The 19,311-nt window shown below is 38.3% G+C and overlaps 1 protein-coding gene across 1 annotated transcript in view; it reads right to left on the bottom strand.

Moving 5' to 3' along the window:
* Nucleotides 1-19,311, bottom strand: part of LOC119735320 — a 46,133-nt gene that overhangs the window by 23,163 nt on the left and 3,659 nt on the right. The window contains exons 3-12 of the mRNA XM_038209019.1: nucleotides 17,272-17,504; nucleotides 16,639-16,741; nucleotides 15,173-15,529; nucleotides 11,414-11,674; nucleotides 8,391-8,525; nucleotides 6,839-6,928; nucleotides 4,456-4,740; nucleotides 3,336-3,398; nucleotides 2,030-2,224; nucleotides 614-676 (exon numbers count right to left, since the gene is read on the bottom strand). Of these exons, the coding sequence (XP_038064947.1) occupies nucleotides 614-676; nucleotides 2,030-2,224; nucleotides 3,336-3,398; nucleotides 4,456-4,740; nucleotides 6,839-6,928; nucleotides 8,391-8,525; nucleotides 11,414-11,674; nucleotides 15,173-15,529; nucleotides 16,639-16,741; nucleotides 17,272-17,504 (1,785 nt within the window). The remainder of the gene's footprint in view (nucleotides 1-613; nucleotides 677-2,029; nucleotides 2,225-3,335; nucleotides 3,399-4,455; nucleotides 4,741-6,838; nucleotides 6,929-8,390; nucleotides 8,526-11,413; nucleotides 11,675-15,172; nucleotides 15,530-16,638; nucleotides 16,742-17,271; nucleotides 17,505-19,311) is intronic.

Here is a 19,311-nt window from a genome sequence, read left to right as displayed (position 1 = left end):
GCAAATGTTGCATAATCCCTTTAAGAAGCCCCAGCTTTTATAGAATATTAACGTCAGATCTTCTATTTTTTTAGTAGTTCAGCTCGATTCAGTCAGTAGGCCGTTTGCAGTTTTAGTAATTTGAAAAACATACACCATCAAGACTTAGGCCTACAAAGGTATCAACATTACCGGTTTCTTAGGGATGGACTTAATCTAAAAATGACTAGGTCCTAACCCAAAACATAGTTAAATAACACAAAACTATTGTCTCTCAGGAAGGCGTGTGATTAATTATTTTCGGCAATTTCGTAACAATCCACCGTGGTCTGCTGGAGCCAAGCAGTCACAAATCCAGATATTCAAGATCGTATTTTGGATAATTATCCCGGTATGTTTATGATCAATAATGTGGTAGAGAGTCTAATGTTAGTGCTTGAATGAGCTCGCAGTTAAGGCAAATGAACCGTTCAATCTACAAAGTACATCTGTAGGCCTACAAATCATGAACGCATTCTTGCCCATTCTGCTACTTCAGTATTCCATCAAAATTACATTAAAATATAAGTGGATCCTGGATACCGCAACTGTTCCTAATTAAATCATAATAAAAAACATCGTGAAAACTTCTTACCTTGAATTGCGAACAGCAATGCAACGATAATGCGTTGAGCGGAGGCATAGGACATCCGGAAAGCTGCCATTTTCAAATGTTGACAGTGAAAGGTCCACATTACCAGGACCCAGATGGATCAGCTTTGTGCTATTCACGTTGCGGGCTAGGATCGCCTGTTGTTGTCCATTTCCGGTAACAAAGGCCTTGAATTCACAAAGTAAAGTTCACTGGAGGCACGGAGTAAACATCATCATTATAAACTTGAACTTCCCGGTTTAGAGATGCTATCTAAAGTACTTTAGTTTGAAGCAGAAGTGGTGACTATATATTTGCACATGTACTTGACAAAAATATAAATTATAATAGATTAATTGCGATTTTATGATCAGGCCTATTTATCAGAATTAGTTATGCGACGTTTTTATCAACAACAGTTTATAATATCTGCACTCATCCTAAATTTGCAAGTAAGATCCCGTATATGTTGTTTACGATTACGTCATACACTGAACGCGGGCATGGTCGTCGGACATTTGAGGACAGTTCTCACATTGCACTTTGACGGCACGCAGCTGCAGCTCGGCGTCGCGTCCATACTCAATTCCACCACTGACTGGAGAAAAGGTACCATTTTTGCCACTGAAATTTAACCCACACCACCCCATAAAATCAAGTTAAGCACAAACGCTTTCAATCTAAATGGGAAGTACTCATCTGGTTTTGACTAGATATGGTAACTATCATTTATTTTGAAAAATGTAATCTTTGCATGTAAACAAAGTCATTCAAATTAACCTTTTCTTGCAATTTTTTCATTTATCTGCATAAAACTGAAAATATGTATTTAATAAGTTCAATATGTAAATAATATAAAACATTATAATTGTAAATACAAACATAAGAACCCTGCACTCGAAATGGAGATTGGTTGTCTCAGACAGATGGGCATTCCTTTAGAGTTCGAGTAACACATTTCCATTAACAATACATATTTCAAAATGTTAAGCATTGCGTTGTGCGTTAAATACATCAACCGAAGTCCTAATTTAAATGTCCCAAATAGTGGAACATTTAAGCAACACTATTCCTGGGGGTGGAGATCGCGCAACGCATGATGGGACCCAACATGGCGCAGCAAGATCGTACCCATGCAAACGAAGTCGGTCATGAGTATGCAATGAGCATGCTGTGATATGAGGATGCATTGTTGGTACATAGGGGAATCGTTGATACATAACGCAGTCATTGGTGGGAACTTACCCCATATATGGATGAAACTTGTACCGAGTACCTCAGGATTAAAGGGCGGAAATTTTACGAAGTAACACCAGTACTTGTCATCATCGTCCAAAGTCACAGACTTCAGGATTAATGAGTACACGTAGTTGGATCCACCATCAGAGTTCTGTACATCATAATGGGAAGTATCCATACCATTTGCATATATGATAGAGTCTGAATTCAAGTTGTAATCAAGGATTGTCTGGGCAGCATTGTGATCTATGACAGTGGGGTCACTTTTGCGCCACTGGACGATAATAAACCCAGTTACATCTGGTGAGCATGATATCGTTGCATCTGTTCCGAGTATCACCCACTGGGCACTGGAAACTGTAACTGATTCCACACCTGAAAGGTAAAGGTAAAAGATAATTTCATGAACTTCAGGATCATAAAATGCCTCATCAATTTGCATCTGCACAGATATTACGTTATTTCATTTATGCACCTTGGTGTCTATAATGTGTACGCAAATCAGGCAATTCAAGCACTGCTCAGGTGTATAATGCTAGTTGCAAGTGAGTAAACTCAGATGACAAGTTAATGAGTTGGGCGGAGTTATTGCTAGAAAAAAAAAGCGGGAATGCATTTGCATCCATTCTTTGATTCATTAGCCGCTACATTGGTACATGTATTTGGTTGTGAGGTATTAATTGGAGCTTACTATGGTAAAATAAACCTTTTTATCCTAATCATCCTGATATAATATCAACGTTTTATAATAACTGAACTGGTTGCCATGGGAACAATGGGCATCCTACGTAGTTGTATTTATACCATATTGACCTCTAGAATTTCCCACCGAATAAAGAGTATACCAGAGGACTGCTATTAAAATTGCTGTTATTGCTTTTAATGATATTACCTTTGAGAAAAAAAATACTGCTTTTATAAGATTGTAACGTCAGACCTTCTGACTTTCTTTTATTTGTGTTTCATTTCGATTCAGTCAATAAGGAGTTTACATCAGTTTTAGTAATTTTGAAAACCCGTACCACAAAGACTTAGGCCTACAAAGGTATCCACATCACAAGTTTCTTAGGGGTGGGGCTGTTTTCTCTTCATCTTATCAAGATACTAATCCAGAACACAATTGCCTAAAGTTGCTGTCTGTGAAGAAGCCATTTAGTTCGTTACTTTCGATAAGAACCTGACGTATTCTTTAGGAGCAAAGCAAGAACGTAGTGGCGGAGCCAATGAAATCGCGGTTCAGGATTGAATTTTGGATAGGTATCTTGGTACGCTTATTATCAACGATATGCACTCATTTTAATGTTAATTGTCGAATGAGCTCGCAGAGAGGGAAAACGTAGACAGATATCCCCACCATTCATAAAATAATTCTTGCCCATTCTATTACTTAGTATTACATTAAATGAAATCAAATATGTAAGGGGAGCCTGGATATCGCAACTGTTCCTAATTCAATCATCATAACAATTCTTCTAAACATTCTTACCTTGAATTACAAACAGTAATGCGACGATAATGCGTTGAGCGGAGGCACAGGACATCCGGAAAGCTGCCATTTTGAATTATGTTAGAAGTGAGAGGGCCACAGAATACAGTCTGATTACCAAGGCCCATGTGGATCTGGTTTTTGCTATTCACGTTGCGGCCCGGGGTTCACCTATACTGCATTGTTGTCTATTTCCGGCAACAAAGGCCTTGAATTCACAAAGTAAATTTCACTGGAGCCACGGAGTAAACATCACCATTATATATATACTTGAACTTCCCGGTTTAGAAATGCTTTCTAAAGTACTTGAGTTTGAAGCAGAAGTGGTGACTAAATATTTGCACATGTAAGTGACCAAAACATAAATTATAATAGACTAATAACATGATCAGGCCTATTTATCCGAATTGTTAAATGACCTTTTTATCAAAAAGGGTATTTTAGTTTGAAACAAAAGTGCTGACTGTATGCACTTGTAAATGACAAAAAAGAAATGAATAAGAGTAATCAGAATTTATTAAGTTATATTTTCATCAGCAAAACTACAAAACCTCTGCACTCATTCCTACAGCTAAACGTGAATAGGTTCAAGGTCAACATAGTTCAAATTACTCAAACATTAACATAACGTTAAACTTAGATTGCGATTGATGTTATCTTTCCAAAGTAACCGCGATCAACACTTTTAGCCCTAATGTTATGTAGATATCAATATGGTCATTTGAAAATTGGCGGTCAAGATCATTTCGGTCAACATCATAAAATAGAAATGGAGGGCGGTAGCGCAAGAACCGTTGGACCGATGGCGCTAACACTTTTTCAGCAACATTTTCCCCATACATTAGGTATGAACCAGTTAGACCGTTCCGGTGTTTAACCATTTGGTGATTTGACATGGTATGACACTTACATACATGAACATGCTTGTACATTTGTATGTGTCGCGATAGGTGAACAACAAAGTTTCCACACAAACAATAATGAAATATTAAATTCAAGAAGCCACATACATATGTATACTCACTTAAAACAGTCAATTGTGCTGTAACAGTGACTCGCTCATTAGTGCTTACTGTTGGCCTTGCCGAAACCCGACACGCGTATTGGCTGTCGTCCTCACTTAAGCTAGCAGATATGATTTCAAAACTGCTGGCTGCATCATCGCGAGATATTCTGTATTTGGATGTGTCATCGTAGCCATTGTATAATCTTGGAGATGTAACCCCAGCGAAGAAATCAGCAATAGCAACTGATGTTTGATCAGTTGGACCATTTCCTTTAAACCACTCAAGATTCCAGAAAGTATAGTCTGGATCTGATATGGTAAAGGCACAAGTCAGAGTTGCTGAGCTTCCTTCATAAATATTGACAGGCTGCATAGACACGGATAACACCTGGCCACCAGCTAAAATAAGCAAGAAAGACATGGAAAACAGAAACAAGAAAATGTAACTCAAAAAAGGAATTCAGTTTACAGAAAAAAAATCTTGTGTGAACACCATGGATTATGAACAATGGATTATGAACAATTCCTGAGATGGTATGAGAGCTACAGTCTTTGAAGACATGCAGGATTATTGACATTCTTGCCTAGGTAAATAAAATAATAACAGTTCTTATTTCTTTTATTTTAAGTTCCTATTTTTGTTATCTTTATTTTACACAAAACAACCTTTTAAACAACTTTTGTCATCATTTGTATTTTGTGGTGTTATGACTATAGCTCCTATATCAATTAGTTCATGCCACATTGACACATATTTGGAGGAAAGACCACAGAAGTAGAGTTTAGATCTTTTTTGAAACAGTCAGTTTGTGCAATTGAAAAGTGTACTCATGGATGTGCACATTAACATTTCTTGGAAATAAAGAAGTATATTCAGTTATTTCCTACCTTGCCACAAAATGGAGATGAACATGAAAACACTTTGCCATACACCGAGAAGCGTGCTACACTTGTTCATCATGACAAATGTTCACTATGCTCTTGTGGTTCAGTTCTGTTAAACTCAAGCTTCATTTGAAAACACTAAAAAATAAAAAACACACAAATAAATAATTAAGAAAATTAAACCCTGCCCCAACGCCCAAGAAATGAAAAAGAACAAAGTACAGCCATTACTTATACAATAGTTGCATCAAGTTAAGCTAAGAACAATTAAAGTCAGTTTTTTTTATCACCATGACATAAATTGTACTGGCCGATTCATCTGTACACAAATCGTGTCTCAAATACTAGACTACCTCTGTGTTGTAAGCCACACACTGATAATACTAAAATTCCTGTCCAGAAGCTCAATTATTTTCGGCAATTTCGTAACAATCCATTGAATTCTACTGCAGTAAAACAATCCACTGTATGCTGCAATTACTTAGTAACGGAGCCCATGAAATCAAGATTTAGGATCGAATTTTTGATAATGCATGGTATGTTTCTGGTTAATAATATGCACGCGTGTATCATGTTAATGCTTGAATGAGCTCGCAGAGAAAGATAATGTACGAATCAATCTACAAAGTACATCTGTAGGCCTACGAATCATGAAATAATTCTTGCTCATTCTAATTTTATCATTACATCAAATGACATCAAACATGTAAGCGAAACCAGGATATCGCGACTGCTCCTAATTAAATCATCATACAAATTCTACATAAAAATTCCTACCTTGAATTGCAAACAGCAATGCGACAGTAATTCGTTGAGCGGAGGCACAGGACATCCGGAACGGTGCCATTTTGAAATGTTGAAGTGAGAGGTCCACATAATACAAATTACCAGGGTCCATGGATGTGGTGTGTGGTATAAATGGAAGGCCTGGGTTTCACCTATTGTTGTCTATTTCCGGCAACAAAGACCTTGAATTCACAAAGTAAATTTCACTGGAGGCACGGAGTAACATCACCATTATAAACTTGTACTTCCCGGTTTAGAAATGTCATCTAAAGTACTTTAGTTTGGAGCAGAAGTACCGACTATTTGTACCTGTACTTGACTAAAAACCTACTATGATAGAGCAATAACGACATTATGAGTAGGCCTACATTTCATTAGAATTACTATGTGACCTCTTCATCAACGCAAATAGATAATCCCTGAATATTGGAAACGCTGCCACTAAATATTTGCTTGCGCTATATTCCACTAATCAGTTACTTTTATTTTTTTTCATTGATTTATGTTAGTTCTGTTTTAATATTTCTTCACACTTTCGCGTTTCGTGGTTGTCACACACCTCTGATTCTCAGTTCGGTCGATCCCGTTTGGCTTCCAAACCCCGCTACATAAGTACGGCAATCGTATGTTCGTTCATCCATTAATGACACTAAAGTGATTGTTAGACGATTATCGCTCCGAGTCTCATCATACAAGAATCGGTTTCGATCAATCGAAGATCCCCAATACAATTCACCCGGCGGGAGAAATCGAACGATAGCGAGGCAGGTTGTTGAGTAGTCACAAGACGTTTCATCCAATCCATATTTCCTCCAATTGACCTCACGAGCCGTTCCAACAGGCACGCAGGTCAGTAGTGCTGTTTCATTGACATCCACCCAAGGGTCGCTGGAAACTGTTGGTTGGGAGTAACAAGCTGCAATTTATAAAAACAAAAACATTTTAAGTTCAGGTTGATAAAAGTACGGTAAACATATGAATTTATTGCATTTACAACTTCAATATACATATGGAAGAAAGCGGCATATCTAGAGAAATACTATGCCCACTGCCGGCCAACGATGTGAATTGCTTAGATTAATTGCAGAATATATGATTTCGGTATAATCACAAATGGTGATTTTTTTTTAAAGAAACCAACTTGAACTTAATTCATTAACTTCAATCAGGCATCTTAGGTGAACAAACATGACTATCATAATCATGCTTCATTGAATTATTGAATATTCAAAGTAAAAAGGTGACCTATTTAAATCACAGAAAAACTACATTACCTTCTATCAATCGCATCCCTTTTTCTCAGCTTTTTGGGATATAATTACTGCAAATATTAAAATATAATGTCTTGTTAAAAAAAACCTGTGACATTTTCCCCTTACCTCTTAAGTCCAACAGCAGCCAGAAGAGAAGACAAACATTCTTGACAAAAGATGCAGCCATTTCCGCGCGTAATACGGAGATGCAGCCCAATTGTGATAACAATTAAGTTTCTAGTTTATCCTCCAAGTTCGGTTCACACTTTTTACATGACCAACACGCACGTACAACTCCACGCAAGGACTTCTTTTCTCGATTTCCGGTTTTTGACGACGACCTTCACTACATCAAACTAAATTGACAACCAGGCAGCACATGGTAAAATACTAAAACGTGATTTCCTGGTTTAATGCTCTTAAAACTACCCTGGATGGAATCGGAGTGTGGACTGCTGATGTGTCAAAAAACTGCGCTTTAGAAATAAACACAAATGACTTTACAAATTGATCTTATTGTGAGTCTCACTCCAGCAGCTGGCTCGGAAAAGAATAAACTGAAAATGACCTTTGCAGTCATACAAATATAACAATTGGGCTGTATTTATGGAACGGTGTTATCGGAAGGGGACGTGTTGAACCGCTGCAGCATGCAGTGTTGATGGTAATAAAAATGAATGGGAAAGTATGAACATTTAACAACAATCGAGATGTTCTCTCCTTAATCTCTGTATTGAGTCATCGCTTACTTTCCGCCTAAACATGTTGTTCCCATAAATAGTTGGTCCGTATTAATTCATAGGCAAAGTGATATCTAGGCGCATGACAGTAAGCGTAAGAAAGTATTTGCACAGCCACCATCAACAGAATATCCAACTTTTAAATTCAACTCACCATGAACAGTTAAAAGACTTGTTGCTCTGCTTTCACGATCATTAAAACCTATCGTATAAACCACCCGACAGCTATATTCTCCATCATCTGAAGATAATTGAGCACTTGCTATCGTCAGAGTACTCATTGAACCATCCCTTGATACAACATATCCAGGTTCAGAAAATCCATTTGCGTAATAAGGTGTCAGGGCTCCCCCCAAAAAGTCAGCAATAATAGTGCCTCTCTGACTCCATACCACGTTGTCTAAGGCACCAGGGACACCCAGTGAGAAGGTACAGGTGAGTGTTGCTGATTGGCCTTGCATAGAAGATACTGGTAAGAGGGTGACGGTGACTGTTTGGGTGTGGACCAAGCAAAATATAACTAAAAACAAAAAAAAGAATTTTCGTGCATTTAATCAATTATACTATTATCACCACTGTCTGTGAATTATTGCATCTTATACAGTTAAACAATGTCCGACTTTTATATAAACCATTTTCTAATTTCCACAGAATAGGCCTATTACTCCACCTGCCCAATCTATTTCGGATCTTATTTCTCAAAATCTGCAAATGAAATTAACCTCACGTACCTTGTAAGAAGAACAGCTTTGTGTTTAGGGAACACGCCGTCGACACCGCCATTTTATACTTCAACGGTGGTAGCGCCACACCGCTAGTATTTTCAATTTCACAATGTCGTGTGAATTGCTGAAAGTATCCGACTTTGACCCGGAAATCAATTTACCCTTTGTCATGGCTGAACAAGCAATCAACTTAGGACTACATCTCGGTAGCTAATATAATAACGATGAATTTGCTAAAGCGCCTTTTCCCAAGGTACAAAGCGCATACAAGAAAAGCTAAGGAAATCAATGTAGACTGCTGAACTGTTTTGGCAGTAGATGCAAAGGCGACTTCTGAATAAAATTCTTCCATACTGAAGATGTTATTTGGAAAATTTAAAGGGGTGAGGAAACTTAAAGCGATAAACAAGAATATCGCAAAAAGGTGAATGAAATGAACTTCTTCTTTCAAAGTGACATGATTTTAGGAAAACCTCGCCCCTTCAAGTTCATCACTGTAATATCAGATAAGCATCGGGGTAAATGCTACTGTAATTTCAATCTCACCTGTTATTCTCAAGTAGAATGTACCAACTGGTTTTTGTCCAGCAGAAAGTAGGGCCTGACACCAGTATTTCCTATCATCATCAAGTGTCACTGACATCACGGTCAGAGCGTTATTAAGCAAAGTATTGTCAAATGTATAATGAGACTGGTCTGCATTGTACACAATGTTGCCAGTTGCATTGACACCAAAAGCACTAACGATTAAAGATGCCACATTAATGTCTGTTAGATCCAATGAGCTTACTTTCCACTCTATATAGGAATAAGTCTCTGACACTATACATGTCAATGTAGTGTCTTCCCCGATCTTCACCCGTGAATCGCCTCTTACAATGAGACTTGCTTCAGTAACTGAAAAACAAAACATTAAAATAATATAAAACAAAACTCAGAACATGTTCGATGAATAATATTGCTCGATGATATAAAAAATCAACAAATTGTTTGAGACTTTTTCAAATCCAGACTTGCCTCAAATTTGTGATCTTTCTTTTAAATTGAAATTAGGCCTAATGAAAAGAGGACACTTGTGTCAGATTAGTTTATAACGTGTCATCTACATTCAACCATTAACACGTTTAATTGGTATTAACTCGAGGGGCAGGTAAAACCCATCAAGGCCCTTAAAGAGAAAAAAAATCAAAATATACATTTTAAACATTTGTGAGGTTTTCTTTCAATTTGAAAAGTGTTATAGCTCTTTTCAAGTAAAAAAGGGAAGAAAATACAAGTCGAAGCATATAGAAGATCGCGTCCAGTCCCAACCACTTTTGATTTTACGGAGGCCGGTTGACAGGTGAAAAAACAGTCTTCTTTTCAGCACGGATGATTAATGTGCTTCTTTGCATAAGCCCCCCCCCCCCCCCCCCACACACACACACACAATCAAAACGAACCTGCTGTGCACCTTAGAGGGAAAGGGCATTTCTACATTAAAAAATATGCCCATAAGCCATACTCGATCATTTAAAATATTGGCAGGAAAAACTGGGTAGAACCACAAGGACATTTCTGAATTTTGTTTTCCTTCAGCAAGAATTAGGAACCAACTTTAAATTAATCAATTAACTTCAATCGGGCAATTATATTAATTAGGAATATTATGTTCATGCTCAAACAGAAATATAGTGATTTATTTCAATTATGAAAACTTCACCTTACTTTTAATAAATAAGCATTCAATCGCATCCCCAAATTCTCAGTTTTTAGGACGTTTCAATTTCTTGTAGTTTCTAATGTCAAATAACGTTTGCTTAACAAACATACTATTTCCTGCTTACCTCTCAAGACCAACAACAGCAAAAAGGGAAGACAAATAGTCTGGAACGAAGATGCAGCCATTTCCGCGCTTAATATATTGATGCAGCCCGATTGTGAAAAAAACGAGCTTCTAGTTTATCCTCCAAGATCTGTTCACACTGCTAACATGACCAACACGCACGTACAAATCTAGGCAAGGACTTTTATTTCGATCTCCGGTCTTTGACTTTGGCCTTCACTGCAACAACAAACTAAACTGACAACCAGGCAGCACAAGGTAAAAGATTAAAGAGACTTCCTGGTTTAATGCTTTCAAAACTACCCTGGTTGGAACGGTACCGAGTGTTGACTGCCGATGCTTCAAAAACGCGCTTTGTAAATGCATAAAAGTACTTTACACATGGATATTATTGCGAGTATTACACCAGTAACTGGCTTTGAAAAGAAAGAACTTAGCTTGACCTTAGCAGTCAATAGAAACAGTACAATCACTACGCCTATCCTCAGAAAAGTGGGCTCTATTTATGGAAAGTGGCGCTATCCGAAGGGGACGCACAGAACTGTTGCAGAAATGCAATGTTGTTGGAAAACAAATGACTGAAAAAAAACCCCCAAAATAACATTTGAGATGTTCTCATCTTTTATTTTTCAACAGACAGTTGGTCCATATGCTATTAAAATTATAGCCATACTGATACCCAAAGCGTATGTCGTAACAAAATATCTATGCATCCATCATCAACAGAATGTTCAACTTTTAAATTCAACTCACCATTAACAGATAAGAAACTAGTTGCCGTGATTTCAGGAGCCCTAAAACCTAGTGTATACGCCACCTTGCAGCTATATTCTCCATCATCAACAGAAAATCGAGTACTTGCTATCGTGAGGGTACTCATTGAGTCAGTCCTTAACACAACATAGTCAGGTTCAGAGATTCCATTCTGGTAGTACGGTGTCTGCGTTCCCCCGAAGAAGTCAGCGATCAGAATACCCCTCTGTCTCCATACGAGGTTGTCAAAGTCGGCAGTTACATCCAGTGAGAAGGTACAGGTGAGTGTTGCTGATTGGCCTTGTATGGTAGATACTGGTAACAGGGTGACGGTGAGTGTTTGGGTGTGGACCAAGCCAAGTAAAACTGAAAGAATGAAGAAAATCTGTTACACTTAATCATTAAATATGTATGGTCCACGTGTGTAGACAAGTTAGTTTAAACTTCTTTACCGATCGAGTGTAATATACTGTATATGAACCTTGCTTGATTTTTATACTTGTACCACACCTTTCAAATCTCCCCTAGCTGATGTATTTACCCGGCAGATCTTACTTCTGAAAAAAAAAATACTACCGAAAATGTGACTATAACGTACCTTGCAAACTGTACAGCTTCGTGATGAGGGAACACGCTGTTGACACCGCCATTTTACACTTCAACGGTGGTAGCGCCACACCGCCAGTATTTCCAGTTTCACATCGTCGTGTGAATTGCTAAAAGTATGTGACTTTGACCCGGAAATAAAATTACCCTTTGTCGTGGCTGAACAAGCAATCGACGTGTGGCAATGCTCGTTGTTTTTGCGTCGTGGAAAATTAATGGAAGAGGTAAACAATAATGTTGCAATAAAGTGAATGAAGTGAATTGATACTTTTAGTACTACATCGTCCCTTTTACTACATCTTGTGACAAAAATGTTGCAGCATAGTAAGTGTTACTGCAAGTTTAATCTCAGATCCTGTTCTCAAGTAGAATGTACTAACTGGTGTTTGTCCACCATAAGACAATACGGCCTGACACCAGTTTTTCTTACATCATCAAGTGTCACTAACGTTATTGTCAAAGTATTGTTATACGGAGAGTGTTATTGAATACTAAATGAGAATCCTCAATGCTTGGGCCGCACACTTCGTGCCCAATCCCGTTAATACCAAAAACATCAACAAGTAGAGATGCTGTGGTGATGTCTGTAACATCTACACTGCTCACTTTCCACTACATATACGACTAGGCCTAGGTCTGAGACACTGTGCAAGTCAGTGTAGTATTTTCCCCTACTGCCACTCACGAGTCCTATATTGATGCTTTCTCCGGTAACTGAAATATTTATAACGAGCAAAAGAAAGATACAAAGTGTGGATTCAAAATTTTTGTAATCACTGTATAAATGTTTCATTTTTTTTATAAATCTACCGTAAATTTGAAACGACAATGCTTTGTAACCTTAATTGTCTTTTTTAAGATCAGTAATTCAGTAATAAATATGGCGAGCAAAAGTTATATTTATATAGCATTAACTAAGTCCTTAAAACAATTTAGTGCTATCGACGATGTCTGTAATGTATTAAAATATATCTTTAAATGATAACGATATCTCTAAACGATTCAGAGATATCTTTAAATCATTTACATATATCTTTAAATCTTTTAGAGATATCTCTGAATGATTTAGAGATATCTTTAAATTGTTTTAAAGACGTTGTTTATGCTTAAAAAATGCTTTGGCTCACCATAGATGTAAACACCGTCATTATTATTTTCTTCTGTTTAATTGTACTTCCAATATACACGTTTATGCCATCACAGGAAATTGACAGATCTATTAGCATGGCAAAAGTTTCATTTACATGGTAACCAACGTCCAAGATTACAATCAAATGTAGGCCTACAATCTAAATATGCACCTCGAGATCGTCATTGAGTGAATATAAACGTGTGTTTTTGTACCAGTTGTCATACCATGATAAATAATTTATTCAAAACAGGCATTAAATGTGACCCTTCCCTCACAAAAACAACAGCCAAAGTAAAATGGCAGGCAGGAACGTATATGTACGGAAGATGCAATCATGCATTAGTATTAGGGATGCATGCAACCTCCTTGTGTCGTGCAGATGTCGTTCCCTACAGATTCTAGTTCAATGTTGCGTTGGAACTAATTCAGGATCAATCATGTCAGTAATTATTACGAGTTGTCTGTTGATATATGGCCTTTGGAAAATGCACTTGAGTATAGCTAATGCTACTGAGTAAATGTGTAACCAAGAGATCATACGGGGAAAAGATTTGGAACATCAAGGTGACTTCCTGCTGAACCCTGGTCGGTACAGTTGACTGTGTGTGCTTTGAAGATCTAACTACCCTAACAAACCCTAAAAAAAACCAAGTTCACTCCCTCACCAGCGACTCTGAAAGAGGTGAACTGAGCTTGACCTTTGCTTACAATAGAAATCTGACAATCGGCACACTCTGCTGTAAAGCAGGCCAAACTAAGGCTTTATTTATATTTATGTAGAGAAACGAATATTGGCTTAACGGATTGAACCACTGCAACCGGAGGTAATTGGGATTTTGTACTGTATGTCGGTGCTGTAGATATTATTTGAATAATTAAATAAGTGCTAATTATGGCTAATTTAGGTATTGCTTTTCTCTTATGCCCCCGCTCTTTTTGTTTTTAGTTTTACAGTGTCCGTCTTAAATATCAGCTTTATACTCAGTGGAATTAATCTGTGCCGGGGAGTGGGGGATGGGGGATGACCAAAATGCTAAAATATCCCGGCCATGGACATTTGAAAAGCGGCGGAGGGGTGTGGGGGGGGGGGGGGGGTGTTGACACAACATTATACAAGGGGCGCTCTTCAGAATAAAGATGTGTATCAATATTAGATTAGAAATGTATTGTCCGCATCATAGGAAGTCATAGACTCGCGCTTACATTTTTAAAGCTGTTGTACTTTGTGTCTCCACTTTTCAGTTCTACTGAATACATTTTAGTTGTTGGTACGTTCGAAACATACCTAAAAATCCGCAGTTTTTTTCTCATCACAAAAAGAGGGGGGGGGGGATGATTCAATAGCCTCCCCCCCCCCCCCCCCCCCGGTAAAAAAGTGGCAACCCATCCCGGGTTTTTTTTGGGGTACGTTTCTTTCTCATGCAAACACCAAACTCTTCTTTGTGTCTTCAGACCAAAAAAAAAAAAACCAAAAAACAAAAACAACCCGTAATGTACGCCTAGTCACAAGAAAGAGAACGAACGAGTGACTCAACTACAATTATAGTCCTTTTTTAATTCAGGGATCGAAACGGCCGGCCCTCTAATTGTGTTCGAGTTGTTTATTTTAGGTCAATCCAGTTGGAACGTAGTTTGCTGCAGCTGAACTTAACTTACATACCAAGTGGACATTTCTTATACGCCAAGGGTGGCTTTCTATTTAAACGTTTAGCACTCTTTCAACGATTTTTATCCGGTATATCGTGATGCTGGAACTATTGTAAAGCAAGGTCTGTCTCGAGCCAATGTGGCCCATCAGGCCGGCGTTTTATCTCCGATTTCAGCATCATGAAATTACTGATGATATTTCTATTCCCCCTGAATGGGATGCCAGTCCATCGCAGGTTACTCCCCAGGTAATATCGGTACCCATTTATACTCCTGGGTGTTGGGAGTCAAGCGGGGTGAAGTGGCTTGCCCAAGGACACAACATATGACTAGCAGCTGGATTTGAACCCCTGACCATCTGATCATGAATCACAAACCCTAACCACTAGGCCACACTCCCCACTATGCTGGAATTTTACAAAACCAATTCAAAGAATGCTCTAAATAATGATACACCTTGATGGATGCATGTCACTCACCTCGCACATTAAGGATCGAATTATCTCTCAGCGGGAGAAAATTGTCCGTGGTGATACCACACCAGTACTTTCCTTCGTCATCAACTTCAACAGACTTGATTGTCAGAGGAAAGTCCCCACCAACTACAAACTCATAACGAGATGCGTTCACCACGAGCCCGTGGGTGATTTGTGGTTCAGTGGTTGGGTCGTAACCAAAGATCAGAACACCTCTGCCGCTACTCACTGCACTGAAGTCCGTCTGTACCCATTGTAGATCCATTATTTCATAACCCTGCACTGAGCACGTCATTACTGTTTGCTCCTTGATATCAACCCATGATGCTGTGGTTACAACGATACTCTGGGATGATGTACCTAGTTGAAACAAGAACATACAAGAGAATGATTGGTTCATGGATTAGAGTAAAGAACCTACCACGTTTGATATCTTTACTGCATGTGTAGGCTAACAAACTGTATGCTGACCCTCTTGGAACCCACCAAATCGCTAATTGAAAAGAACAATTCAATATAACCCCATGTGTCCATAGGGCGTTGTGAGGTCTGCAATGCAGATCTGATACACCGTGCCCTCTTGAGACATGCACACAGTAGGGAACAAAAGTTTGTGCACGTCTCCACAGGGCAATTTCTATAGATGAATACGTCTCCACAAGGTTTTACGAAATAGATATATTGATTTTACTCAAAAACCAGGAATTCCCAAGGTATGTCGATGTGTCGCAAATGATTTTTTTTTAGAAAAGGCATATTAAGTCCGAATTTCAGCCAAGGAAATTGATTTTTGTTAAAATAAGAGCATCTTGAATCTACTTTTTCAAAATCGAAAACTTTAGTACACGAGAACAAAGAAATGTCTCCACAGGGATACAAATTCCAGTATCAACGCTCGATACTGGGTTTTCTCGATCCTATATTGAAAGTCACTTTGCCTCAATTTGTGATAATTTTGTTTCATTAACATTATGCCTACTAAAAAAGACCTTTCATCGTGCACTCAAGCATGAGCACCTGTCATTAGTATTGACTGGGAGGGGGGGGGGGTCAAGACTATTCCTATGAAATTATTCACTTCAGATCAAAACATGATTTAAATTCAAACCCAAGCTTGAGAAATCAAAAAAAGTATACTTTAATAGTGAGTTTTTCTTAGAATTCTAAGTGTTCTACATAATTGCTTAAAAGTTCAAAAAAGGAGGGGGAAATTAAAGCTAAAGATGCCGGCAAAATTGCCTGGTGTTTTTAAGTCCACATAATAGCAGGCCTGTGTTTCATTAGAGAATACACTCGATTGCCTGAGAAATCGACAAAGTGAGTTTTTCTTAAGATTTGAAATGTTCTATTAAAAGTTCAAAAAAGAGGGGGAAAGTAATAGCTAAAGGTGCCGGCTAAAAATGCCTGGTGTTTTCTAAGTCCACATAATAGTATGTGTTTCATTGGAGAATACACTTGCTTTTTCTTACCTGGAAGCAACCACAACAGCTCAACCACCAGGACGAGTGTAAAGGTTACCCGTGCCATTTCCTCCACGTGCCGTGTGGCATTCCCGTCATGAGCGGTAGCTGCCTAGGATCGATGTGCTGCATGTCGGTTGTCTTTAAAGTACACGTACATGGTGAACCCGGAAAAACTGACCTGAATGACTTTGAACTCCCATGGAGCTTTCAGCATTTCTAAAATTCTTTCGTGTGTAGTGTTTACTTGGTTTCTTGTTGTTTGTATATCCTTTTGTTTTAATATCAAATTTTATGTATTTATTGTAATTGTGCGTATCTATATCAACTTGCCGAATAAATTATTATTATTATTATTATTATAATTATTATAACAACGACAGCAATGACAACAACGACAAGAACTAAACAAAGAAAAAAAAACATAACATGCGAGGGTTGTAATGTATACGCGCATTATTTTTTAGCTCAACATTACAAACTCACTGTCCAACCTAAGAACTTACCTCTGATTTGTGTGACACTTGATGCAACGAATCTACCTGTCGAATCGGGTGGAGGCGGAAATTCAAGTGTAAAACACCAATACTTGCCAGCATCTTCGAATGTCACTGACTTAACGGTTAACAAATAATCTCCTACAGATTCATGGAATATAAAACGGCCAGGATCGAAGCTATTGAAATATCTGGCCGTGTCGATGTTCATCGTATACTCATATTGCAGGATGGTGTCCGCAGAGTTTACATTGGCGACAGAAGGATCGCTCTTGTGAAACTGAAGGAAAGTAAAGGGCTGGAGATCCGTGCATGTAATTGTTGCATTTCGGCCCGGTGTTACCCAAGGGTCGCTGGTAACTGACAGTGCCATATAACCTGCAGGTGTGACAAGGCAATTATAAAGAAAACACATGAAAGAACAAAATGGTATTGGTAAGAACTGCCAATCATAATTTACTTGGAGAATAGCAATTAGAATGCAGAGAATTAAGAGGTCGTCCGTCAGCCTCCATATTAGTCCGTGGTACAAGTGCATTCCATATGATTACGTGACCACGCTTTGAGTCTTAAGTGAATACATTTGGGGGAAACAAAACTGGGTTTTGACTGACAAAACTGCACATTTCCAAGTATTGTTTTAATACAAATTACTGAAATGTGTTTTGGCAAATTTTTAGGTATCGGTTGTTATGCCATCAATCATCTAGACTTGATGACAAGTCGTTAGATTTTCGTATTTTGTCCGTAAACTTCAGTCGAACTCCATCGGCGCGGCTGGTATAAGACTAATACGCAATCGGCCGCGTTGCGACAAATCTAGCGACTTGACGATGATGTTCTCGCACCGTTATTCATATATGCAAGCAGCACAATACATATGCAGTGCATTTTTGCGGTGAGATACAATCGCGCACCGATATGCAAATGAGGACTCATTCATTCCGTTACATGTGGAATTCTTCTAAATACGTCAGGGACATGTTTGCAGATCTGGCGAATAACGACCAATAAACTCAGCTTGGTCAATTGTGTATAAGAATAAAATGCATCATTGTGATATACTTGATTTATTTGAGTCGTGTATGCCCTATAATGAATTGTGTATTGTTACACAACTTAAAGTACAAACCCTCGAAGTAATGAGAACGATCTTCCGTGGCGGCCTAGAATACGCTCTGTAATCTGAACCAATCAGAGTGCTCGCATAGAATTCGCTAGCGATTTAAAATACTCCCATATGTTGGGTACTAAATTGAAAACGTTTTCGCCAAGTCGGTAATTTTATCAGAAATAGTCAGCATCTGTTAGTCTGGGAACCAGACTACGCGCGTTGCAGCGATATTTTGCGTGCGTGGAGCATCTGGAAAGAGTATTGACTAGGACGGGGGGTCAAGACTATTTCTATGAAATTATTCACTTAAGATCAAGCATGTTTTGAATTCAAACCCAAGCTTGAGAAATCGAAATAGTATACTTAAATAGTGAGTTTTTCTTAAAATTTAAAATGTTCTACATAATTGTTTAAAAGTTCAAAAAGGAGGGGGAAATTAAAAGCTAAAAAAAGCCGGCAAACTGCCTGGTGTTTTCTAAGTCCACATAATAGCATGTGTTTCATTAGAGAATACACTTGCTTTTTCTTACCTGGTAGCAACCACAACAGCTCAACCACCAGGACGAGTGTGAAGGTTACCCGTGCCATTTCCTCCACGTGCCGTGTGACATTCCCGTCATGAGCGGCAGCTGCCTAGGATCGATGTGCTGCATGCCGGTTGTCTTTAAAGTACACGTACATGGTGAACCCGGACATACTGACCTAAATAACTTTGAACTCCCATGGAGCTTTCAGTATTTCTAAAATGAATGAACTTAACACCGATCCTTGCTTTCAATGCAATTATTACTTTAGAATATTGGGTTTCTCCCTTAATTTGAATAAATATAGGGGAATCCCTGGTTGAAATTTCCCCGGGACACAAAGCCATTTAAACTTAAATGTTTTAAAACTATGCCGGCTTGCTATGAGGTAGCTGTAAGTTCTTCATGGCTTTGTCTTATGAAAACATTACAACGAGTGGCTTGTGTTATTTTCCGTCAATTCAAAACTGTATTTCTTTTTATTCCTCATCTCAATAAGGGCTAATTGACAACTTTAATTCCACTGTTAATACTTCAGGCCCGCAAG

The sequence above is a fragment of the Patiria miniata genome, unplaced genomic scaffold (genome assembly GCF_015706575.1).
Source record: "Patiria miniata isolate m_02_andy unplaced genomic scaffold, ASM1570657v1 HiC_scaffold_29, whole genome shotgun sequence".
In the NCBI taxonomy this organism is placed as follows: Eukaryota; Metazoa; Echinodermata; class Asteroidea; order Valvatida; family Asterinidae; genus Patiria; species Patiria miniata.
The sequence above is the reverse complement of the archived record's forward strand: the minus strand, read 5'-3'. Positions and strand labels throughout refer to the sequence as shown.